Source organism: Protobothrops mucrosquamatus, unplaced genomic scaffold, assembly GCF_001527695.2.
Source record: "Protobothrops mucrosquamatus isolate PMUCROS unplaced genomic scaffold, P.Mucros_1.0 scaffold_66, whole genome shotgun sequence".
Classification (NCBI taxonomy): domain Eukaryota; kingdom Metazoa; phylum Chordata; class Lepidosauria; order Squamata; family Viperidae; genus Protobothrops; species Protobothrops mucrosquamatus.
In genome coordinates this window covers 282,473-308,472 of record NW_015386142.1, presented here as the reverse complement: position 1 = coordinate 308,472, position 26,000 = coordinate 282,473, and the positions used below count along the sequence as shown (strand labels likewise).

At 39.7% G+C, this 26,000-nt stretch overlaps 1 protein-coding gene across 1 annotated transcript in view; it reads right to left on the bottom strand.

The window, feature by feature from the left end:
* The window catches only part of EXPH5 (exophilin 5), a 56,343-nt gene extending 34,046 nt beyond the window's left edge, over positions 1–22,297 (bottom strand). Inside the window, exon 1 of the mRNA XM_015813003.1 lies at positions 22,174–22,297. Within this exon, the coding sequence (XP_015668489.1) occupies positions 22,174–22,292 (119 nt within the window). The 5' untranslated portion in view covers positions 22,293–22,297. The remainder of the gene's footprint in view (positions 1–22,173) is intronic.
* Between the last annotated feature and the right edge of the window lie 3,703 nt (positions 22,298–26,000).

Genomic DNA, 26,000 nt, shown 5'->3' with positions numbered 1-26,000 from the left:
AAAATAGTGTTTCAAAATTCCATAAGCATATATCAATTTGGTCTGGGGAAAAAACCATTAATAATTTAGTGTTATTTTACTAAGTCTGTTCAAACTGTGGGCTTGGGCATTCCCCTAACCATTCTCAATCCATTATAAAGGAGACCAATGAAATTTAAATTATCCCAGGATCTAGTGAATAAGAAACAATGGATGGAAACTAATCAAGGAGAGAAGCAGCCTAGAATTAAGGAGAAACTTCCTAACAGTGAGGACAATTAACTAATGGAACAGCTGGCCTTTAGCTGCTGTGGGTGCTCCATCACTGGAGGTTCTTAAGAAGTGACTGGACAGCCACTTGTCTGGAATGGTATAGGGCAGTGGTGGTGAACCTATGGTATGCGTGCCAGAGCCCTCTCTGTGGGCATGTGTGCCATGCCCCGGAGATGGCGAGGGACTGGCCTCCGCCGCCCTGGCCCCGCCCACCCAGTCTGCCATAACCACCTTGGCCACGCCCACCCGGCACCCGGTGATAAATAGGTGGGTTTGGGGTTGCAGTTTGGGCACTGGATCTCTAAAAGGTTCACCATCACTGGTATAGGGCCTCCTGCTTGAGCAGGGGATTGGACTAGAAGACTTTCAAGGTCCCTTCCAGCTCTATTCTGATTGGTTGATTGATTATGAATATTCATTTAACAACAGTTTGAAGTTACAACCGCAATGAAAAAAGTGACTTTATGATCTGTTCTCAAAGTTATGACCATTGCATCACTATGGTCACATGATTGCAACTTGGGTGCTTGGCAGTGAGCTTGAATTTACATCAGCTGCAGTATTTATTTATTTTATTTATTTATTTATAAATTTTATTGGCCACCCATCTTACCACAGGGCAACTCTGGGCAGTCAATGTACAGTCATAAAAATGTATTTAAACAGTACATTAAAACATAAATAAATCAAAATGATGTTCAAATCTAATGACACATGGGGAGGACAGAGTAGAGGGAGATGGGATCGGTTGTTGCTTGATCAACCACTTCCATTGTGCTGTTCCCCCATTGGGGCTGCAAGCCATATGGCAGATCCAGGTCTTGAGGCCCTTACAAAAAGATAGGAGGGTTGGGGGCAATATGCTCCAGAGGGCAGGAGCAACAGCAGAGAAGGGCTCGCCTCCTGGACCTTGCCAGCCGGAATAATCAGGCTGACGGGACCTGCAACATGCCTCCTCTGCCAGCATGGGTGGTACGGGCCAATACCAGTGGGGTGAGACAGTCTCTCAAGTAGCTGCCGTCATGTGATTGTGACCTTCCCAGTCAACTTCCTACAAGCAGAATCAATTAGGAAAATCAGATTGGCACTTAACAACCATGTAAAAATGGTCATAAAATTAAGTCTGATCACTTGATGTTCCATTTAACAACCATATTACTTAGCATCCAAAATTCTGATCCCAACTCTGATTATATGTCAGGAACTACATGTATGTATCACAAAAAAAATGGATGATCAGTTACACTATGCTTTGAAAAAGTCTGGTCTTTCTTTATTCCAGAAAAAATAGTTTTTCCACTAACCATTGCCAAGTGTGTTTACATCACAATTTGCATTCAAATAATTTGTTTATCATTTAAACCCACAATTTTCAAACATGGCAACTTTAAAAAAGTGTGGACTTCAATTCTCAGAATGTCTTAGCCAGGTTAGGGAATTCTGGGAGTTGAAATCTACACATCTTAAAGTTATCAAGTTTAAAAAACACAGATGTAAACCATGGTGCTGCATCTAACCTAACTGGATTTGGAGATTAACCTATGGTTGGCCCTCCATCTGGTCCCTGGAGAAAAATAGGGATGCTGATAAGTCTTCTGTCAGTGAACTAAGGGAGTCTGACTGTGCTGAGCCTCAACTAACCTCCATGGTTTGTTTTTTACATAACTATAAAAGAAGAGCAAAGGATCCATCTCCACAAAGGTAACTGTGATATTAAGCCAAGCTGATCAGTGGATAAGTATATTATTGATGGTTACCCCTAGAAATACAGAATAACATTATAGCAGATTAACAGAGTTGGAAGGGACCTTGGAGGTCTTCTAGTCCAGCCTCCTATTCAAGCAGGAGACCCTATGCCTTTCTGTACAAATGGCCGTCCAATCTCTTCTTAAAAACCTCCGGTGATGGAGCATCCACAAGGCAAGCGGCTTCACTGGTTAATTGTTCTCACTGTTAGGAAATTTCTCCTTAATTCTAGGCTGGATTTCTCCTCGATAAGTTTCTTGTTCTGCCCTCAGGTGCTTTGGAGAATAGGTTGGGGCCCTCTTCTCTGTGTCAGCCCCTCAAATATTGGAAAGCTATTATCATGTCACTCCTAGTCCTTCTCTTTGTTAGACTAGACATACCCAGTTCTTGTAACCGTTCATCATATATTTTTGCCTCTAATCCCATAATATCTTCATTGCTTTTCTCTGCATCCTTTCTAGAATCTCATATCTTTTATCATAGTGATCACGACTGGATGCGGTATTCTAAGTGTGGTCTTACCAAAGCAGTATAAAATAGTACTTTGCACTTTAGCATGTCATATAAAAAGATGTAGATACTAAATGAAAAAGTAAACCTCCCCCCAAACCCTGAAGTTATTCTTTTCTGAGCTTCAGCTACTGTAAGAAGTGTGGACTTTCACTCCCAAAATTCCTCATTCTGGGAGTGGAAAATACATACTTAAAATTGCAGAGAAACATTGGTTTACAAACTATATGGGACTGAATGGGGTGTTCTAACCAAATCCTAGCAAGAGAGAGAGAGATTCTTCATGCAGAATATCCACTTCTGTGTTTTTATTTGTATCTATTATATCGGCAACCATCTCAACAAGTGACTCTGGGCAGCAAACAGAATTAAAATAAAAACAATTACAAATATGATACAAAAATTCTATCTGCTTCTACACTAGCCCTAGACAGAATCACATTCTCCCTGAAAGATAGGAGTCATAAACTTTATAAACTTTATAACATCTCAGAACAATGTATGCCAAGACCCTTGCAGAAATGTTACAACCACACTGGAAAAAAAAACTTATGTCTGCTTTTCACACTTATGACCATTGCAGCATCCCCATGGTCACGTGATCAAAATTGGGATGCTTGGCAACTGGCATGTATTTATGACAGTTGCAGTGTCCTGGGATCATGTGATCCCCTTTTGCAACCTTCTGATAGGCAAAGTCAATGGGGAAGGCAGATTCACTTAACTACCATGTTATAATCTAAGAACTGCAATGATTCACTTAACAACTGTGGCAAGAAAAGTCATAAAATGGGGCAAAATTCACTTAACAACTCCCTTGCTTAGCAATAAAAGTTTTGGGTTCAATTGTGGATAATAGGTCAAGGATTATCTGTACATGGCTTGAGTCTGCTGTACCATGACACCAAAGTCACAGTTTGTTTATCAGCAATCCCGCCTCTATCCAGTGGTGGGATTCAGATATGTGAACAACCGGTTTTCTGTATGGATGCCGCTTCTGGAAGTCCATTCTGGGCCTGGGCAACAAAAAATTAGCTACCGGTTCTGCCGAACTGGCTGAATCCCACCACTGCCTCTATCCCTGGTGCACATTTTTTAAAAAAAATATTGCATTGAACACTTCTGTCTCTAGATATCTATGAAAAAATACATTGCTTAAATTAGCTGCCCTTCAAATTTGGCATTTCCTAGCTATGTCAGACCACAATTCTCATATACTGGGATAGTGAGAATTGTATCCCTGTATTTGATGGGGAAAGACAATTCCAATAACAAACACAGATCTACTAAGTAAAATGCAACAATTAACACAGTTGTTAATTGTTAAAAACTAAATATAAAAATGTGACTGCCATTGAAAAGAGAAGGGAATGAGCCTTTGTTACAGATTATATCTGACTGGTGATTCACCCGGAGTGTATAAGTTTCTCTTCACTTCATTAATCTTCTAGACAGCAAGTTATTACTATAATCAATATAATGAGTCTACATTCTTGGCGTACCTATCAGAAATACCTAGACAATATAAACACGGTACATGTTGTCAAAACATGCTCCTCTTTTTGAAAAAAAGAACTGGATTTTTCAAACTGTTTTATAAAATTTCTGCCAGGCGTGAAATTTTAAGAATAAAATTAGACTTTCTGTTTAATTAACTAGTTCTCCTTCGGCATCAACTCTCAATGATAAGCCCCTCAGCCAAGGAAAGACTCAAGAGAACAAACAGATAAACGCTGTGATGTTACCTACTGCATTTAATTAAAATAAAAGCTAAAATAGTTTGTTAACTGGTCACAGCAGGTGGCAGCACTTAGTTGACTTTGACTGATCTGGGGGGGGGAATGGGACCATATCTGCTTAGCGCTTTAAAAGAAACTACCAGGAAATTCTAGGTTTGGGGGGCGAGACTGAGAAGGGGGAAAATGTATTCAGATATTTGGACTTGCAGTCCAAAGGATTCTTAGCAATGGGCATACTGACTAAGCACTGTAAGATTTGAAGCCCAGATTGCTAGGAATTGTCCAAATTAGGGAAGTGTATGAAAGCATGCAAATGTGAGTAGATAAAATAGGTACCAGTTTGGTGAGGGGTCTAGGACAGTGGTGGCGAACCTATGGCACGGGTGCCAGAGGCGGCACTTGGAGCCCTCTCTGTGGGCACACGTGGCGTTGCCCCAGCCTTGCCTCCCCCCGTGACCCCCTCCTCTCCAGCAGCCCTCCTGAAGGAGAGTCGCCCCCGAGCGTGGCCCACACAGAGCAGCGCAGCCAAGGACATGGCAGCCAGGCAGCATAGACAAGATTCTGCCCTCACGCCCCATCATGCAGTTGATGCTGCAGGGAACGCGCAGAGGGTGTGGCCGCCATAGCGCTGCTGGGCTGCGTGGGCGATCTGCGGCGGGCCCTGGAGGCAGTGAGTGGTCCTGTGGGCAGGCGGAGCGGGGGATGGAGAGGCAGAGTGGGGGTGGGGCAGGGGGGTGGAGTGGGGGTGGAGCCAGTTTTTGGGCACTCGGTCTCTAAAAGGTTCACCATCACTGGTTTAGGACAACTCGCCATGGCTAACTCACCAGGGGAACAACTTGCAGAGCGACAACTTGCCGCACGACAAGAGTTACATTAATATCAAAGAACTGGCAGAATAGAACCATTAAAGAAAGGATGCCAAAGGAGGGACAAAATGAAATGTGAATGACAAAAATGAAAATATTTTAATTTTTTTAAATAATTAAATTGAATTGTTCCATGGCGAGTTGTCTCATGGTGCGTTGGCCGTGAAGAAATGTTCCACAGCGAGTTGGTTGCAGCGAATTGTCCCATTCCATCAGTGGAAAGATAACAGCGTTCCATGCGCCACACTACAGTTGGACACAATTGTACTGGGAAACCTTTACCTTTAATGTTAGCCTCAGATGTATGCAACGTTAAGTACCAAAATCACAACATTGAAATAATTAAGAATCTACCTCTTGTCCTACACTCTGTCTCTCCTACTGAATTTTCTATATCAGCTTTCCTCAATCTATTGCCTATTACAGGGGTCCCCAACTCCCGGTCCGTCGACCGGCACCGGGCTGCGGCATGACAGAAACCAGTCTGTGCAAACAAGCAAAGCCCCATCCGCGGGATGCAGGCAGCACAGGAAACCATGCCCCCTCCGGTCAGCAGAAAAAGCTCTCTCCATGGATTCGGTCCCCGGTGCACAAAAGGTTGGGGACCTCTGGCCTATCAAATATATTGGGCTGACAAGATTTCTAGACATGCAGAATAATGGATGATGCCCCTTGAAGTCCAACATATCTGGACAAAAAGGTAGCAAGGCCTTTGATTAATGTGCCAACTGATCTTTCCCTCTGGACCTAATCCTAGTGAAGGGGGGATTGATTTTCATTTGAAGCGCAGCAAGAGAAAAAAGGATAAAAGCTCCGTCCTGTATTTATGTTCATCTTGATTACTTTCTACCCACTCAGGTCCCCTCAGTCTCCACTATTAGAGTTTGACAGAATTTTCAGAATTTCAGAAGGACGTTTAGTTTCTTCATAAAGGAAACATCATGAATAATTTCAGTAGGTTAAGGGACATCTTTTTAAAACAGACTTTGACTAATTCAGAATCAGATTTTTTGAGCAACAGTATTAGATCTTACTTGGGCTAAATAAAGTTTATATAATGGTTCCTTGTTAGATTTTATTTTAAGCGATCCAGTCAACCGCTTAGTTCCTATCAGGAGTTTTTCTTCTTTCAAAACAAGCAAGGAAATCAACTAACAAAAAAGTAGTTAATTCTTGATACATTACTTCAGGAAAAAAAAAATCTATTCCTCTGTCTAATTACATTCCTTTTACACAGCAGTTACAATTCTCTATAAATTTCTCTACTCCCCACCCTGAGGGTGTAGAGGCATAGAAGTGCAACTGGAGTCTATGAGAACAAACAATCTCTTAGGTGTGGTTGTTTTTCAACATACCATCTTTGTTTTAAGAATGCTCACTGGACAAATCACAGTCCACGCACTAAGAATATCCTCATTTGCAAACAGTGATCATGACCTATCCTTAACCCAAGGAAATTAGTAGCACACTACAAATTTATGCAACGCAAGATCCATTCAGCTATTTAAATGGAAACACAGTTGAGTCATAAGTGGCAAAGGGCATGTTATGGCCAAAGCTTTCACACATGCTGACTGGAGAATTCTGGGAGTGGAAGTCCACACATCTTCAAATTGCCAAGGTTGAGAAACACCGCTTTGGGGCAATTTCACACTTTGTTTTTCTTGATCCTCTCTTCAGTTTTATTTATTTTATTTCATTTATTTATAAGGTGCTGCAATCAAGCTGATTTTGAGCGGCACAGAATTTTCTAAATCCATAATTTGGATTTTAAAAAAATAATATCAAATCTGTAAATCCATAAATCACAATACAGCTATTAGAAATCTAATCTTTCAGAATGACCAACACATCATGCTCCAAGGTTCGTGGATCTCTGTTTCAAGAATCCAAATTATTTTTGCTCATTTTGATGCTGTTATGATGCATATCTGCATATGTATGGTAAACTACAATTACGTGAAAGTTGGCTAGAACTATTTTAACAAATAAAACTTTAATAAGGTGACACTAGAGGATCATATATTTATATTTAATGCATTCCAGCTATAAAAGGGGGAGGAATTGAATTCATGAATTTATATTATATGAGTACTTTTTAGCTCCCTTTCTAGCTGAAAGTTATTAACCAGGTCATTTTCCAACCCAATGACTGCCTTTAGTGCTTTTAAACTATTGTCCCTTGTGATTTTTTAATAGTTGTTTATTGTGTTCATTTATCCTAAAGCTATGGCTCAATTCACTGTCAGATCACTTACATTCCACTTCTCTTTTGTGGGGGAGAACTGTTATTATCCCCTAACCTGCTATTTTGGATGCATTAAATTCAAAACATTTTATCTTCCCAGTTAACTTTTGCAGATCCATCCCTGGGCAGGAGCAAAGGACGATTAAATTCTTTTGCGAAGCAGAGTCTGTGAAATGTTTTAACAAGTTACTAAAGGGTAAGTGTTAGATTTGAGAATGCAGAATTATCCATCAAGTTTGAGCATACAGATTGCTCCCACAGTTATGAGATATTAAGAGTTTCCAGACAAAAGGGCAAAAATTCCTAGGGTGTATTGATCTACAACTGTTTAGAAACTATCACTGCAATTGCTCAAAAATCTTTTATTTGTTCAAACTTGATCTTCTGATTTTTCTCCTACATAAAAAGCAGAGGGGTTTTAACCAAAAAAGAAAAGAAAAGAAATGTTTTCATCTGCCTTTCTGAACAAGCAAGATCACATCCCTTACATGTTCAAGTAGTACCACAAAAATTAAATGGATTGTGATCATTGATCACTTGCCATGTTTTGTTCTCACAAGCACATTGATTTTTTGAAGTTTTTCATTTATTGGAAGGACACTGGATTTTGTCTTTTTTTTTTTCAACAAGACTCCCGGTGTGTAAGACCAACTGCTGCCCAGAAATGGACATGTAATTTCACATTCCACAAAAGGAAAAAAAGCATCTGGATAGAAGATAGAAAAATGGAATCAGAGGTTCTAGGACTTAATTGCCTTATCAAGATTCTTATGACCCCTAGCTGACCCTTTTGACCTTGAAAATGCTGAACTGGTTACTGGTGCTTTGATGAGAGACAGCCAAAAAATTCTAGACTTGTAACTTACAGCAGACTGGGAAATTGAAAAAAAAAAATGTTGCAGAAGAAGGCTATGACAAACAGAAACAACTCAAGAAAAAGCAGAAGTACCAGAACCACCGATGGACATTCCACCTTCTTCAGTTTCCTTGCCCTTTACTTAACGGATGCTTCTCTCTCAGAAATACATTCTGCATGAAAGTAATTAATGCTGTGCCCTGACTGTTAGTCATTCCTTAATTTATGACTTCAAATTTTCTCTTCTTAGCGTGTTTTCCACAAATGCAGGGTCTGTTTTTTCTGATCAACTAAGTGTTGAGCCATTGGCTGCAACAGGAACTTGCCCAACCCTGACATTGTGAGCTGAGAGAGAATGACAGGCCCAAAGTCATCCAGCCAGCTTTTATGCCAAAGATGGGATTTGAAGTCATAGTCACCTGGTTTCTAGTCTGGTGCCAACCACTAGACCAAACTGGCTCTCTGACTTCAAATCCAACGCTTTCCTCAAAATTTTAAAGTAACTCATTTGATGATGAGTCTGACATAAAAGGAATCTTGCTGATTTCAGTCGGGGTTTTAACTGAATGGTTGCATTCCTGGCTAGGGATAAGGTATCATTTGCTTCATCAAAGTTTGTTGAGAAGTCACTATTGGATGAGATCATATCATATGTAAGCATGGCTTACAAACCCATGGCTAGATTTTATACTATGCTAGGTTAAAATCAAACAACACTTATTTATGTGTAAATATGATGTGTGAATCCAGTAACCATCTATCTATCTTAGTTACTTTTTAAAATGCCTTTTGCTTTTTTCCATTCCACTAATTACTAAGGTGATCAATATTCCCAAGGCAAGGGAGTATTTTACTCAGCAGCGATTAATGACTCAATATATATATTATGTTCACTGTAATTAGAACACAATAATAAGGTGCTAAGTATTCACAGATGGTTTTAATTGACCTTCCTTCTCATTCTAGCTATAGAAAAAATAACAATCCCTCTCCAATGTAATTATTACACATTTTACTGGTACCTTGTTTCTTGACTGTGCTAATGTGCATAATGGCTGCAGACAGATAATTACTTTGATGGAAAATGGTACCTCTTATCTTCTCCTCTCAAAAATGAGATCTACAGAAAATGGTTTCAGGGAGTTGAGAACTCCAGTCACTACACATTAAAATTAGATTGTATGGTGCAACTGATTCTCCAGTGCAGGGCCAGAGTTACTCTCAGAAAGACTTTCTCTAATAAAGGAGAATATGTGTAACTCAGGATTGGAATGAGGGGTCCTTAGTGCTCTCTGAGCTTGATTGTTTACTTGCAGATGTTTCATTACCCAAACTAGGTAACCTTATCAGTGCTAGTAGATGGTACTTAGTGTGAGCAATGAAATATTTATAAGATAACAATTAAGCTCGGAGAGCACCAAGGGCTTTCTGTAGTTCAGGAACCACCACATCAGTCTTGGACCTTCTGGCTCTAATGTCCAACATCTTTCTGGTTAGTTCTTCTACAATCTTTTGCAAGTGAGGAAGCAGAAAGTACAACAAGAAGGAACAGGAGATCTCAGCTCTCCTTCCTCTAGGAGAGAGATATTGGTCAACTTGGTCCAGAAAAAGCAACTACTGAATTAGCTACACAAATAAGCAGAGGATCACTTTCATTTCATGGGCTTTCCAAACCCTTGAACCATCATTAAACTGGTGGCCACTGCTTTGGGATGCCCAACAGATTGCCACGTACCATCTTTAAAGAGGAGAAGAATATGCACATCCTATCTGAACTGACCTTATGGTGCACATGGAGGGAAAATATTAAAATATTTGATGTAATAGCTATGTTCACGTTATATTCTTAGCCACGACTAACTGCATATTATTTTTAACCATGATTTACTCAAATTTCCCAATTTCTTGGGTTCATAGGAAAATGTCCACCATAAATGAAACATTCTGGCTGATTCTGCACAACAGTCTTGAATAAAATGGGCTTCTCTGTTTTGTGTATAGCTAAGGTGACCAACTTTTTTACAATAAAAAGGAGGACACAAATAAATTGAAGAAAAAAAATATCGTAAATAAAAGAAACATTTTATTCATTGCAACAATAATACAGAATAGACTATAATATGATAAATGCATAATAAAAAACATTTGTAACAATAACATTTTATATTGTAATTATGCTTACATGACGCGCCCCTGCCCGCAACCGCCCTGCCAGCACTGCTGCCCCGCCATGTAGAGCGGGCCCCGCGGCTCCCAAAGCACCAGCTGTGCCGGCTCCGGCCTCGGGGGACAGCCCGCTGTCGACACACCCCGCCTGCAGCTGCCCCGCCAGCACCACCGCCCACCCTGCGCAGCCCTGTGTAGAGCAGGCCCCGCGGCTCCCACAGAACGGGGGGCAGCCGGCCACTGCCGCCCCTCATACTCCCGCCCGCAGCAGCCCCACCATCCCTGCCTCTTGCGCCCGCAGCCATTATTGCCCTAGCAGGGCCGAAGATCAAGAGAAAGTTACCATGGCGTCGCCGATCCAGTCTCCTCCAGGTATCTTCGGGACTAACTAGGAGATGATGTAGTTGGGTAGCAGGGAGGGGTGCAAAGTTCCTGCCAATTCGCCTTCGCTGCAGACAACTTACATGTGCAAAGTTTGCCGGCCGGGTCTTTTGGCACGCTCAGCAGCAATTCCTATTGGCTTTCGAAAGCCAATAGGGAAGTAGCACAGCTCATGCAAAAGTTGAAAAAAAAACCATCAAAAAAGGTGCCGGAACGCTGTTCTGAGCGTTCTATGAGAAAAAAAAGCCCTGCACATTAGTCTTCAAATATCAAAAAGGAGGACATGTAGGAGGACACTTTTCGAGGGAGGACAGAACTCACAAAAGGAGGACTGTCCTCCCTAAAGGAGGATGGTTGGTCACCTTAGTATAGCATATTGTTTGAACATCTATGCCTCTTGACTTTTTTTTTTTTTGAAACTGTAGAAAGGACTTCAACAGAAATTATTATTTTTTTCTTTTAAGAGAAGGAGAACTCACAAGTCAGTTTATGAGAGTGCGGATGCTAACGCCAATGGTGGTGTTGATGTTGGCCTGAGCATTTAGACTGATCTTTACATAGAATCAGTCTATTTCTTGCGATAATCAGTAGTCTCCATAAAATGAATCCACTTTTCTCTCATCACTTACGGCTGTTCAACTCTCTATATCTTATAAACAATTCTCCTCTACAATCCACCATAGGTAGCCCTCGACTTATGACCATAATTCAGCCTGGCAATTAGGGTAATAAGTCATGATAGTTGTAAAACAGATCTTCCATGTGATCAACACGATCTTATGACCTCTTTTGCAGCAATTGTAAAATGAATGCGGCGGTCGTCAAGCGAACCCATTGTTTGCTATGGGGCATTTGTGCCAGAAACCAGAAGTAAAAATCAGTTTTTAGCAAAAATGTTGTAAATCAACATTTACCACATGTGACTGTGGGATGCTGCAATTGGTCATAAATGTGGACCAGTTGCTAAGCCCCAAAATGTGGTCATGTGACTCCTGGAGGCACCTATCAGAACCTTAAAATCGGATCATAAGTACCTTTTGAGGGAGTCTGTTGTAACTCTGAATGATCACTAAGCAATCAGTGGTAAGTAAAGGACTACCTGTATTCAGAGAAATACCAGTATACTACAGTAAGATAGAGTACATATGAACAGGTACATCATGAGAATAATGAAGAGTTAAAGCACAAAGAGAAAGTGCTTAAGTAACAGTTAAAATGTCTTCTCTAATAATAAGAACCAGGAAGATAAGCATCCAGTTGGGACTTACAATAAAATTCAGAGGGTGGGGAATTAATATGTATTATAAAACCATTGGTAAACAAGAAGCATTGATTGCATGATTTGAGGATTCAGATCAAGCTGGACTAATAATACTTTGGAATCCCTGGAGATAATTGTTTCCTAATGCTTGTTTACTGAAATGGTGTAACTGAGAAAAAAAGAAAGTTATTGTTATAACAAGTTCTTTATTCTCTACTATTCTCTACTTTCTAATGAAACAGAAATTTATTATAAGAGATTAAACATTCTCATGTCTGGCTTCCATAACTGACAATTTAATAAATCTTACTTCATTTATACTTAGTTTTTTTTTATTATTTATTACATTTTGAGCCCACCATACTCTTAGACAATTGTGGGCAGCTTACAGTTAAAAAAAACAATAGATAAAATATCATAATTGAACATTTATAGAATATTTCAGCCATCTTTATGAAATCATTAAATAATTTTAACAAATTTAAGAAAGATAATAATTGCATTCCATTAGTTTTATCCTCTTCCAGCAGTATTTTCTTTGCACTTCTTGATACATTTTAATTCTGATTATGTAAGAAAGCAATTATGTGTAACTCCATAATAATTTTAGTTGCTTCCTTGTCTAATTAATTAATTTTATGCACACACTTGTATAAGAATAACATTTCTAAAATAATTTTTAGATTCTGTCTACATCTTTCTTAGCTGTCCACATCGATAAGAAACATTGTGCACTGTGTGAGAGAAAAATGCTTTTCCAGTGTGTTCCTAATTACTGTAATTTTTGTAAGCACATACAAAATTAGTAACATCTGCTACACCATTTTAAAATTGAAAACTAATTAAAAGTCAGTTATCTTTTCACTAAATATCTGCTGTTGCTTTCTCTTTTCTAACATCCATTCTTTTGGCCATCCAGTTCCTTTTCCAGTTCACTATTTCCCAAACTAGTTATCTGTGCTTATAAATCAGACTTCCAAGCAGATAGAGCAGGGGGTCATGATGCAACCAGGCCTGGCCCACCCCAGCTCCGACAATGTGCGATGTTTGACACTGTGACATAGAGGTTAAGCCATTCAAAGACACTTGACTTTGAATTAACCTTAATCTTTTAGACAGGGCTAAACTTGTGATTTCCCACTCTTTCCCACTTCTGCTTCCTCTTAATCTATGTTAATGAAAAGAAAGCAAGTGGCTAAGTATCAGTCAGGTAAAACTAATTACTATTTGAATTGAGTGGACTCCTATTGACCACATAGATCAGGGGTCTTCAAACGTGGCCCTTTTATGACTTGTGGACTTCAACTCCCAGAATTCCTCAGCCAGTGTGCCTGGCTGAGGAATTCTGGGAGTTGAAGTCCACAAGTCATAAAAGGGCCAAGTTTGAAGACCCTTGACATAGATAAATCTTCATTGTTTTCTGGGTAGTTACTGTACATGGCACTAAAGGCTGCTCCTCTACCCATCATGTGAGCTTATTATTTAGCTGTTAACACAAGCTGGGAGCAGAAGAGGCAATACACTTTCCTGTCAGACAGAAACTTTCTTCCAAGAAAGTAGAGTTATTGTTTTGACAAGGAGAAGAACAGAGCCTGTGAACTTGAACAGAGATAAGAAAGAAAATCAATGTTTGGCATCACAAAATGGATTCTAGGCAGCACTGATTAACTGAGACATTTTGATTCCAGAGCAGTTTGGGGCAGGTTTCCTGAAACTGATATGGGCAGGGTTCAAAGACTACTAAAAAAAGATGGGGGCCAAGGAATATGTCTTTCTGCCCTAGGTGGCTTCTGAGCCTACCAGCTCAAAAGACATTTTCCACTAATGTAATTAATGCCTTTACTTAACTCTAAGTGGAAATTGAGGATTGCAGAAATAACTACATACATAAAAAGCAAAGTTTACTAGAAGCACAAAGCTTTACTTTATCAGAAATCAAACAGATAAACAAATTGTACTTGATCAGGCACATACAAATCAAGTCTCCACTTCTCTGCTTTACTGCCACATCACAAGGAAAAGAGGGTGGGTAGGAGAGTAGAAAAGAGTCTAGCAAAGACAAATATCTTAGGTAAGTGCCATTTGATTTTCAAATAATCTATTTTCTCAAAAGAAACGCATCTCATCTTGTTTATGTTTAAATACAAGGAAAAAATCACAATGATTTCTGATGTGCAGTGAATCAATAAAATATTACGGTAATGACAAAATAATTTGCTGCTATTTCCAGAATATCTTTTTATTTAATCTAAAGCCTTGTGATTTCTTAGTGGTCTAAATATTAACCAGGCCCATTGTTGATTTTTTTTTCAAAGTTAGCCAAGATCAGCTTCTAGCTATTGCCATCAGGAGGGTAAAAAGCTACAATCACACAAATGTTGTTGGGCTCAGTGTAAGCCTTCCTTTCCTCCATCAATAATTCTTGTTTCACTCTTCTGTGCATCCCAGGAGCAGATGAAAAGAAACAATGCAGAGATGGCCCAAATGGAGGGAGCCTCTGTGTTTGGAGGCCAGAAAGAAAGGTTACCCTGAAATTATATTTTGTTCCAATTCAGAAGGCACTTTAGGTTAGGTCAGTGGTGGCGAACCTATGGCACGGGTGCCAGAGGCGGCACTCGGAGCCCTCTCTGTGGGCACACATGCCATTGCCCCAGCTTTGCCTCCCCCCGCGACCCCCTCCTCTCCAGCAGCCCCCCTGAAGGAGAGTCATCCCCGAGCGTGGCCCACACGAAGCAGCGCAGCCAAGGACATGGCAGCCAGGCAGCGTAGACAAGACTCTGCCCTCACGCCCCATCATGCAGTTGATGCTGCAGGGCGCGGGCAGAGGGTGTGGCTGCCATAGGGCTGCTGGGCTGCCTGGGCGATCTGCGGCGGGCCCTGGAGGCGGTGAGTGGTCCTGTGGGCAGGCGGGGCAGGGGGTGGGGGGGCAGAGCGGGGGCAGGCAGGGGGGTAGAGCGGGGGCAGTTTTTGGACACTCAGTCTCTAAAAGGTTTGCCATCACTGGGTTAGGTGATCTGCTCAGAGACTAACTCTAGGTAATTACAGGTAGTCCTTGTTTAGCAACTGTTCAACAATGGATCCAAAAAAGTTACTTATGATCCAGATATGAAGTTCTTATGGCCAACCCCCCCGCCAGGGTTACATAAATGCATCTTGGGTGCTTGGCTACCAGCCTGCATTTATGGCCTACAGTTACATGACCACGATTTACTCCCCCCCCCGAAACTAGCATTTACTTCCGCTTTCCAGCCAAAAACGTTTATTATAATGAGCTCACTTAATGGCCATGCCATTTACCTAATGACTGCAGGGTTTGCTTAACAACAGCTGATTTGCTTAATAACCATAGTGATTTGCTTAATGATTGCTGCAACAAAAATTGATAAAATCAAATTGGTCACGTGATGACCCGCTTAACAACCAACATAATTTACAACCTTAATTCCTAATTTAATTAGGGTCATTAGTTAAAGACTCCCTGTAAAGTTTAATTTGGGCATGAACCTAATCCAGAAAGTAAGTTACAATACAGCTCTTTAACCTGGTTTAAATTGTAAGGTACACAAGAAATGTACATGTTATAATTTTTCATTTCTGTTAAAGGAATAGGCATGTAGAGGCACTTAGCTAAGGTATTTTTAGGAAAGGAGATGAAGTAAGCTGGAGGAATAGAGAGAAACTATATACACTGACTTTAAGCATACTTTTAGAATAGTGCACACTATTGTAGAATAGCATATAGCTTATGAATAACATATTATTCAATTTATGTAAGGTTTATTCTTTATAAAAAACTGTCTAGAGTTAGTATTTTAAAGTATAACTATGAACCAAAGTGCAGCCATGTTTAACCGAAGCATGAACTCTGTTACACACATAGCTTCTAGATCAGTGGTTCTCAACCTTTTTAATGCCGCGACCCCAACCGGTCGTAAGTCGAGGACTAAACCGGTTGTAAGTTGAGGACTAAACCGGTCGTAAGTCGAGGACTTTCCCTGCCCGGGAGCGCCGCGCATGCGTGGTTCTGCCCCCTGCGCTGGCTGAGGCGTAGCTGGCAAGCGGCAGAGACGGAGCAGGCCGACCACCAGCTGGCCCAGCCCAAGGGAGGTAAGGCACCCACCGGAAAAGGGGGAAAAATGGCGGACAAAAAACATGGCGGACAAAAAAAATGGTGGACAGCCTTGCTTGGTGACCCCCGTGAAATGGTCGATCGACCCCAAATGGGGTCCCGACCCACAGGTTGAGAACCACTGTTCTAGATGAAAAGCAGGCACTCTTATAAATAAACAAGGGAAGACATAAATCTTTTATAATTGCAATTATCCAGTTTATCTACCTTGTAGATAAGGCTATACCCTTAGTTAGCAGGATGTTACAAATCATGCCACAGAAAAGGGAGGGGAGATAAGACAGGAACAAAAGGGACTTTTGATCTAATAATTGGAGGGTTTGGTAATTGTAATGGTTGCTAGGCGGTCAAAAAGCATGTGACCAATTCAAACCTTTCAACTGGGTTTCAATTGAAAGGATGTGGTGTGATGCATGGGATAGGATATAAAAGTCAATGCTGAAATTCATTCAGTGTGGCCCTTTATTTGCATATAGAAGGGTACACCAGCTTTTGCAAAAGCTTTAATAAAACTTGTTTTGTTTTCCAACACCCTTCAAGTTAAATTTTTATTCCTCACAAAATGAATGTGGTCTAGGCACATGCAAAACTGATTCATCAGGGAGGGAAATTAATAGTACTTTAGAAATGTTCATTGCAAAATGAACTGCAATGTGAAACAATTGTCACTAATGTACAGTTACATCATCTGTTTCTGTCATTGGCTCAGAGAATATCAAGGAGAGGAACTCCACCTTTATACATAAGTTTAAATAAAAACAAATAGCCTGAAAACACCCTTCTAATACCGTACTTCCGTAGACTAGTTGGTACATAACAATATCTGCTCAACTGAAGACTGAATTAATTTCATTACTGCGGTTAACAACTAGTCTCATTAAGCCTAGAGCTTCTTGAAAAAGCTGCTATAATTTGAATATATACATGCTTGTGATTAGAGATAAAAGACAATGTTCTTCATATGATTATCTGTACACACCACAACACTGCTTGATTTCTATCTTACATGTAGTCTGGTTAGGCAACTTATTGTCTCTATTGTAATCTTCCAATCTGGTATCTTCCAGATGAATTTGGCCTACAAACTACATTACGCAAGGCAGCTTGTAAGTTATAATTTTAATTGGGCTTTAGGATGTGTATCCTTGTTATACTTGCTTACTACAGGGGATAAGTGCCATTAAAGTACTTTTGAGTAAACACATATCAGTGTTTTTCCTTGAAGAAGTTTTGCTTCTCATCCAAGAAGCTTCATTGATTCTGGCAGAATGGTGGGATGGGAAGGGGAAAGGAAGGATTAGTTCTGACATGATGGGGATGGTGGAAGGGTCATATTTCTTTGCAGTCATCTGGTCCTTAACATTTAGGATCCTTCCATCCCCCCTTCCCTCCACTATCCTGCCAGAACCGATGAAGCTTCTTGGATGAGAAGCGAAACTCGTCTTCAAGGAAAACCAAAGAAAGTCCAGTTGCCTTTTGAAGAAGCACCTTTGAGACAACCATAACCTAGATGACTGAGAATCTCCATAGATAGACCCATATCAGTTATTATATAAATGTGCCTTCTCACCCGACATGAAAGAGGAGTGGAGTGGCATAGCAGCAGCATTTTTGTTTGTGCAACTTATTTTTTTATGCTAATGGGGAGAGATCCAGGTACAGTGGTACACAAAAAGGGCCAATTTCCATTTGCCTTGGGATATTGCTGGTAATTAAATTCCAAGCTAAGCCATAAGCCTTAAGGAAAAGGAGAAAAATTGAGGTTCGTGAATTAAATGCTTTCAAGCACTCCCTTTGTTTCAATGATAGATATTACCAAGTTAAATAATGGCATATTCAAATCATATGTGTTCAAACATGTGAACTCAATCAGCATTAATAAATACTTGCCAAATCAAAGCTAGTTTTAATCTATTATTTTAGTGCCATGTTGACCATTCAAAGTTTTTCACTGCCATACTACCTAAGAATTATGGGGCTTAAAATCCAGCATATCTACAGGCAGCAGATTTGAAAATCTATTCTATGGGCCAAGCTTATTATAGCATACAAGGTGGACAGATCATGGTTTTGCAATGTCTTTAGACCGTTGAACAGAGATAGAAGGTAGTAGAAGATGTACAAGTTGATATTTTCCAGTATACTGCAGTTACACAACTGTTTAAAAAAATCAATATTTTACTGTCACCTAGATTAGTCTGTGGAAATGAAAAGTTTTTAGAAAAACAGTAAATTTTTATGGGTTAAGAATTTTGAAGTAGCACCCTGGTTTTATTTTAAATTCTACAATCCATAAGCAGAAGGGTTTTTTCATAAATAAGACCATTTGCTAATGAAGAAAGGTAAAAGTTGTCAATATTTGTTGATCTGTCTTAATCCCATCTGTCTAAATTTCTCTGTACATAACTTGGAACCTTGAAAAAGGAAGAGGTAATAGCAATATTAATACCTTCAAAATTAATTTATAAAATCATCCCTGTCCTTCCTCCACAAAACATGTGGAACACTTTTATTCTCCTAAGAAGATCTCAGTGAGTCAATGCCATGAGGAAGACCCTTCAACAAATACTTTGTAGCCTGTTAGACACCCTATGGTAGATATTGACAGGGAGTATTATTAAAAATGAGGTTGCAAAATCAATAAGATCCATGATGAATTCCCATAGTATTTATGTTCTTTAGCTGAGTAGGTCCAACACAGACTCCAAGAACAGACTATGCCAGGGGTGTCCAATCTTGGCAATTTTAAGACCTGTGGACTTCAACTCCCAGAATTCCCTAGCCAGCCAAATATATTGGGATGACAATTTCCTAAATTCCAAGCAGCATAGCTGAATTCTCAGAGATGCAGCTTTAACATATTTGGAAGATGCTACACTGGAAAAAGAAGAACAATACTTATATAGCACACAGAAAAACTATGTGGACTTAACACATAGTTATGTCTATGACTAAGAAAGACTATGAGGAGCTGACATATGTCTAAAAACAAATGAAAATATCTAATGTTTAAGTTGGGATAGCTCATGATATTTTGTACATGAGATTTAGGATAAGATGGCACTTAGCTAAATAAGAATCACTGACCTAAGACAAAGCAGTCCCATTCTGGCTGCTAATAACCCAACTGAACTCACTTTCTATTATCCAAGCAAGCTACAGAAGAAAATCCCCTACAGAAAGATTTTGGAGTTTGGGAGGAATTTAAAAAATGAAATAAAGTCCAGAAACAAAGCAGTCTATATTCAGACAAAAGCTTCATTTTATCTTGTTAGGAGCCAATACTAAGTTTATTTATATATTTATTTATAACTTAGATTTATAATTTGTTTCATTCAGGCTCTACATGGTATTGAAAATTAACGTTATGCACTCTTTAAATGAAGATGACACTTTTAACATGCAAATGAACAGACAACAGAGGCAAAGAAAAGATTCTGAAAATTAATGTCGCAAAACTCAGGCTCAAATCTTTCAACATCCAAGTATATAGGTAGTCTTCAACGTATGACCACAATTGAATCCAACATTTCTGTTGCTAAGTGAAACACTCGTTAAATGACTTTTGCTCAATTTTATGACCTTTCTTGCTACAGTTGTTAAGTGTATCACTGCAGTTAATTTAATGACACAGTTGTAAACTGAATCTGGCTTCTCCACTGACTTTGCTTATCAGAATGTCATAAACAGTGATCACATGACGCTGGGACATTGCCACCATATGAGTCAGTTGCCAAACATCTGAATTTTCTCCATGACGCAACAGCCATAAGTATGAAAAATGGTCATAAGTCACTTTTTCAGTGCCCCTGTAACTTTGAACAGTCACTAAACGAACCGTTGTAAGTCGAGGACTACCTGTACTCAATTTGTTTGCATAGTCTATGTTACGAATGCTAATAGTCAAAAACAAGTGAGCATACTGTAGAGCAGGGGTGTCAAACTGCCAGCCCGCCGGTTTCATCATACCGAAGCCGCACCCACCCCATTGCCGGCAATGCAAAAAGAGTTGCGATACATTGCGACACGTCACATGATGTGGCGAGTTTGACACCCATGGTGTAGAGGAAGAAGCTCAAATTCCTTATACGTTTAGTTTGAAAAGAAATCCACTACATACAATGAAATTAACTCTCAAGGAGTGTGACACAGGAAGGCTGTGATTTTAATCAGATACTTGAACTCATAGTACCTTGAAATAAACTGTGTGGAAATTGACAAGACTCGTTTTCATATGGCACTATCACATCCGAGAATCCTGATAAAAATGATTACATGAAAAGCCTCACCTATGATGATTTCTATGATACAATTTCAGTAAAACAGTTTTGATTCCATTCAGCTGACCCAAATTTGACTTTTGATGCAGATGTTTAGGATGGTTCATAATGCATATATATATACGCATACAGCTGGCTCATAATGAAATGAGGCAGTGATGCTTACAATTTCTCCAGCAATGGGAACATCAGAATAGACCTTTCCTTGGGAACAAAGCTCAAGGCTCTGTCACAAAGGAAATTGCTTCCTTTCAATGTTTGAAGGCTAGTCATAGAGTATAAATAAGTAGTAAAAGGTAATTTAAAACAAAATCCTATTTTTTTTAATCCAGCCCAAAACCCAGCTGGGTTTATTTCAAACAAATTTATTGAAGCACTCTGTTGAAATATCCAAGATGTATTAAAAAAACCCACGGGAGATGAACGAGGGTGTAGTCAATGCCTTCCCTTTATCACAGGGATCTTCAAACTTGGCCCTTTTATGACTTGTGGACCAACTCCCAGAATTCCTCAGCCAGGCACACTGGCTGAGGAATTCTGGGAGTTGAAGTCCACAAGTCAGAAAAGGGCCAAGTTTGAAGACCCCTGCTTTATCCTGTGTGCTGAAGAGGAAAAAAAAGCAGCCCAATCAAAATAAAAAAAAAAACAAGTCGAAGAAAAACAGATATAACTTCATATGAATCAACCAGGAATCTACAAGAGTTGTGGACTGGAAATAGTTTGAATTCAAGTTTTGGAACTACTGTAGAAAGTGAGCACCTCGGAATATGTCCTTTGTTCTACTTTTCCTTTTTCAGCTATACTATCAGTTTGCCAAGCAGCTGAAATCTGCCTGTATTGCCTCAAGACCAACCGATTTCTTTTTTTTAACTCAACAATTTTGTCTTTCTTGTAAAGGAAATGTATGCCGGGGAAGAGATCCGGGAACTAAATGTACTCCCAGTTAGACTGGAGTGAAGCAACCTGCAGCTGTGAAAAAGCACCCTAGGCTCAGGAATAAAAATCAGATGAACTAATGTTCCAAAGCTCAGGGACCAAGGTTACCCACATCATAAAAGGACCATAAAGATTTAGATAGCATCTCTTTCTTGCCCATGCCTCTTGTGAAGGGCTCCTTCTTCCAATGTGTTGCCCTCCAAAAGGGTAGGATTTAAGCTTTCCACATTGGGGGGAAAGCAACAGGTTGCAAAGAGGCTCTCAAAGCGCCTCCACTTTTTGGTCACCGCGATTTAAAAAAGATGTTGAGACTCTAGAAAGAGTACAGAGAAGAGCAGCAAAGATGATTAGGGGACTGGAGGCTAAAGCATATAAGGAACGGCTGCTGGAATTGGGTATGTCTAGTTTAATGAAGAGAAGGACGAGGGGGGACATGATAGCAGTGTTCCAATATCTCAGGGGTTGCCATAAAGAAGAGGGAGTCAAGCTATTCTCCAAAGCGCCTGAAGGCAGGACAAGAAGCAACGGGTGGAAACTNAGTGAGAACAATTAACCAGTGGAACAACCTGCCTCCAGAAGCGGTGAATGCTCCAACACTGGAAGTTTTTAAGAAGAGACTGGACAGCCATTTGTCCGAAATGGTATAGGGTTTCCTGCCTGAGCAGGGGGTTGGACTAGATGACCTTCAAGGTCCCTTCCAACTTTACTATTATTATTATTATTATTATTATTATTACTTGCACGCACCGCAAGAATGCAGTCGGTGCAGAACTGCAAAAGCGACCCAAGAAAGGATTTCCTACCTCAGCCTTTCTTTTTCCGCTTTTTTGAGTTGCGTGTCCCGCTCCAACACCTTGAGGATCTGCCGGGCTTCCTCGCCATTTAAGAAACTCAGATCTATGCCGCGGGACGACCGACTCATTCTGGATTTGGCGCTCCGGAGGTTAGCCCGGCTGTTCACCTTTGACTTTCGCGCTACGTCACCGGCATCACCCGGCGCGCCCTGCCTGGAAAGCGCAGCTTCGGATCCAACAAGCGACTAAGGAGGCGACGGGCCGGCAATTGTTCGCTCGCTCTTTCTCGTGAGCCGGGACAGGGCGAACTAAAACCGGTAGTCAAAGCGCCTAGCCCCTACCTGCCCAAGAGAGACACCTGAGCGATTGACAGCTCGCTTGACTAATCCCAGCAAGAGCGCTTGAGTCCGAAAGTCGGAACGCGCCAATCGTTGACTCGGAGAGGGGCGGGATCTCCCTTTCTCAAGGTGGCTCGGAGTTAGTCCTCAAATATTTGCTTTTTAAAGGCTTCGGGACAGAAATGTTTGCTTTGGCTCCGGCCGACGCGTTTGTAAAGCTGTGAGAGATAACGCACTGTAAAGATACGGGAAAGGAGTGAATGCAACTTCAGGTAGTGGCACAAGTTTTAGAGGCGCTGTTATTTTTAACATTCAGAGAGACTTTGGCAAAAGTCAAATAGCTATGGTAGAAACTAAGCCAGAATACCCTGAATTTGTATTTGGCATATTTGTATCTGGCTTGTAAAAGGTTATGTCGTGACTTAGCATAGCCACCCCAACAAGGAGGCATCAACTCTCAGAACTCTCAGTAATAACCATGAAGTTGGGGAGGGGGGATTTCTGGGAGTTAAGAACTACACATACAACACACAGATTAAGGAGAGCTAGCTTAACCTGTGTGAATCCAGCCAGTCCTGCTTTATTAAAAAAATAAGCAAATTATCATATGGGTTTAGTCCACCACTAAAGAAGATGGACAAGGAGAAGTCTGGGCACCTGTTCAAATAATGGCTGATGAGGCAGAGGATATTTGAGCAGGTTCACATGCAATGATGCAGCTAGAACTGAATCTGGGAAGCAAAGTCTGGGCAAAAATGCAGCTAAAGTTTAGCAAGTAATGAAGGCAAAGGTCAAAAGCTTTGGTAGCAGAAGTCAGAGGGTGAGGACTAGAAAGTTACAGGTTTTCATTTTGATATTGGTACTTTAAAAATACCTTAGTCTTGCCTATAAAATGTTTCTAAAGCAGTATTTTTCAAACTTGGCTACTTTCAAATATGTGGACTTCAATTTTCACAATTCCTCAGCTAGTATGCAGTTAACGTTTATTTTGTCCCAGAAAAAGATGCAGATTTTTTTGCCTGTTTCTTCCAAGCAGTGGCTGATTAAGAAAAAAATATCTCCTATTCATGTTCTAAACAATTATTCTACACTGGAATCTTTTTTTAAAAGTATTTTTTTCAGTTTAGATGATCAATATGGCTAAATACATTTTCCCAGATATAAAAAAGTACTGCAGATTTTTACAGAACACAACCTATGTCATATACTCTTCACATTTTTATGTCTAAATTTGAAGAGTGTATGGATTAGTTTCTGCCTGAAATATTTTTTTAAATGACTTCAACATCTGGATGAAAAATCTGATGGGATAATTAGCACCACACATAGTTTAATGTTACTAAAGCAGGTGCAAAAATATATTAGTGAATGAGCCAACTACTTTTATTCTTAGGCTTTCATATTTGATATAGTGCTGTAAATGGAGGGATTTATACTCTATAGTAAAAGTTGCAAAAATGGCAATGATGAAAAAAAATTAGTTTAAAATACTAAAAAAAGCAGAGTATGGAAAAATTGTTCATAAGAAAAGCGAAATATTGTGATAATTTCATAGTAATTAGCTCAGAGGTGTTGAACTGTAGAATCCAGTCTGTTCCTGTTTAAATTAATTGCTCTGGGAGATAACTGTGATAATTACAAGATAACATGCAAGACAAGTTTAATTAAATCAATTAATTAAATTATAGGAAAAGTTACACTATAGAACAAATGCAAATATGCAGTATTCCTTGGTTCTATACTAAAAATAGAAAAGAAAGCTCTTGATGGAATGCCCAAATCTTTCCCAAACAACCACTGCCCTGTTATAGCTGTATAAAGTTCTTTTTAAGTGTCAATAAATTGAAAGTTGATAAATATAGTTTGACAACAAATTTTATATGCCCCCCAACTCCCAGAGACTCTGGGCAGTTTCAATGCTTTATTTTAATATTTATATTATTTAACCACAATAACACATTATTTATTCACAGATATCTTTATAGACATAAACTTACAAATATATATTTTTATATGTTGTTCAGTGTGCTTTTCTTGTTTGCAGTGTTAGAGAAAATTGTAGGTATGCATAGGGATATTTGCTGCCATTCATGAGAATAAGCCTCTAAGGCAGACATGTCAAACTTGCGATGTCATGTGACATCGCGCAATGTATCAGAGCTTTCCCCCCATTGACGGCAATGGGGTAAGCGCGGTTTCCAGGTGATGCATTCGGCCTGCAGGCCGGCAGTTTGACACCCCTGCTCTAAGGTCTCAAGTAAAATTGTGGCGAATTTTAATAGTAAGAGTATTGACTTCTTTCATCCATGTGATCCTTACTTTGTGGGAGAGCTCCTGTGATAAAATTAATATGAAGAATGCTTTAAGAAAATAGAATGCACATTGAAAAGCTAAGATGACAACATGGAAAAAATGAGGACAGTTGTGAAAGTTGTTGATCACAACCTACAGCAATCAAGAGTCCTGAACTACTTTTGATCTTAATGAGCTGGAATTCATCTCACTGTAGTGCACACAGCACTATTCTTAAATGTCATATGGGCATATTTTGATACATTTCTGAGGTGAGCAGTTATTGATGGCTCAATGTTATAATTTACACATGCCTTCGAGGTGCTGTAGTACTTAGCAGATGGAATCAGGCCAGCAAATGGGAAGATTAATTATGCTTTTCATCAACACTCTGGCTTTCTCACCATAATCCAACTTGTTTTCAATCTTCTAAACTAGTCTGTTGACTGGGAAGTTGTTTTTCCATTCCCTGTTTTAAAGTAAGCTTCAACCTGTAAATAAAATAAACTGCCAGCCCCTCAAGCTGCTTTATATGGATTGAGGAGAAGCACTACAGTACTTTGGTCTCTACCTCAGGCCAATCTTCTGTTTCATCAGCACCATAACATATATTATTGTAAGACACTCCAGTGATGAATATTCTAACTAAAAAATTGCTGAGTTGAAAGCATCAACTTTCTTGTTATTGAAGATTAAATGCTTTTTCCTCAAAGATCCATTTCTTTAAAGTTCTACAACCTCAGAATGACATTGGCAGTTGTCAAACTAAGCAAACTAGAAGCAGTTCCATATATTTCAATATAAAATTGCATTGACTAGACAGAGCGAGAAGGAAGCATTTTTTAAAGAAAACAATGTATTTATTGGAAGGAGGGTTAGAACAATTTTCTTCTTCATTTCTGGTCTAAAAACGGAAGCTAACTGGGCCAGTTAGAGCAGGGTTGTTATGGGAACAAAACCAGGGCAGGTCTCAGAAGGGTGAAGAACTGTGCATATTATTTTGTGTTCTGTCAGAGGAAAATAAGATATAATAAACGAATAGATAAAATACAATGTTCTCTGAATCTTTGGCTTGTTGAGTAGATCAGGAGTGCTTAAACAGCAGCGGTACATTCAGGGCAAGTGCGTCTGAGATTCCTTGTATCTCAGAATGTTTGGCTTAGTTCAGTGCAACACTTGTTTTGCAGCTGCCTTTCGCAGTACTCT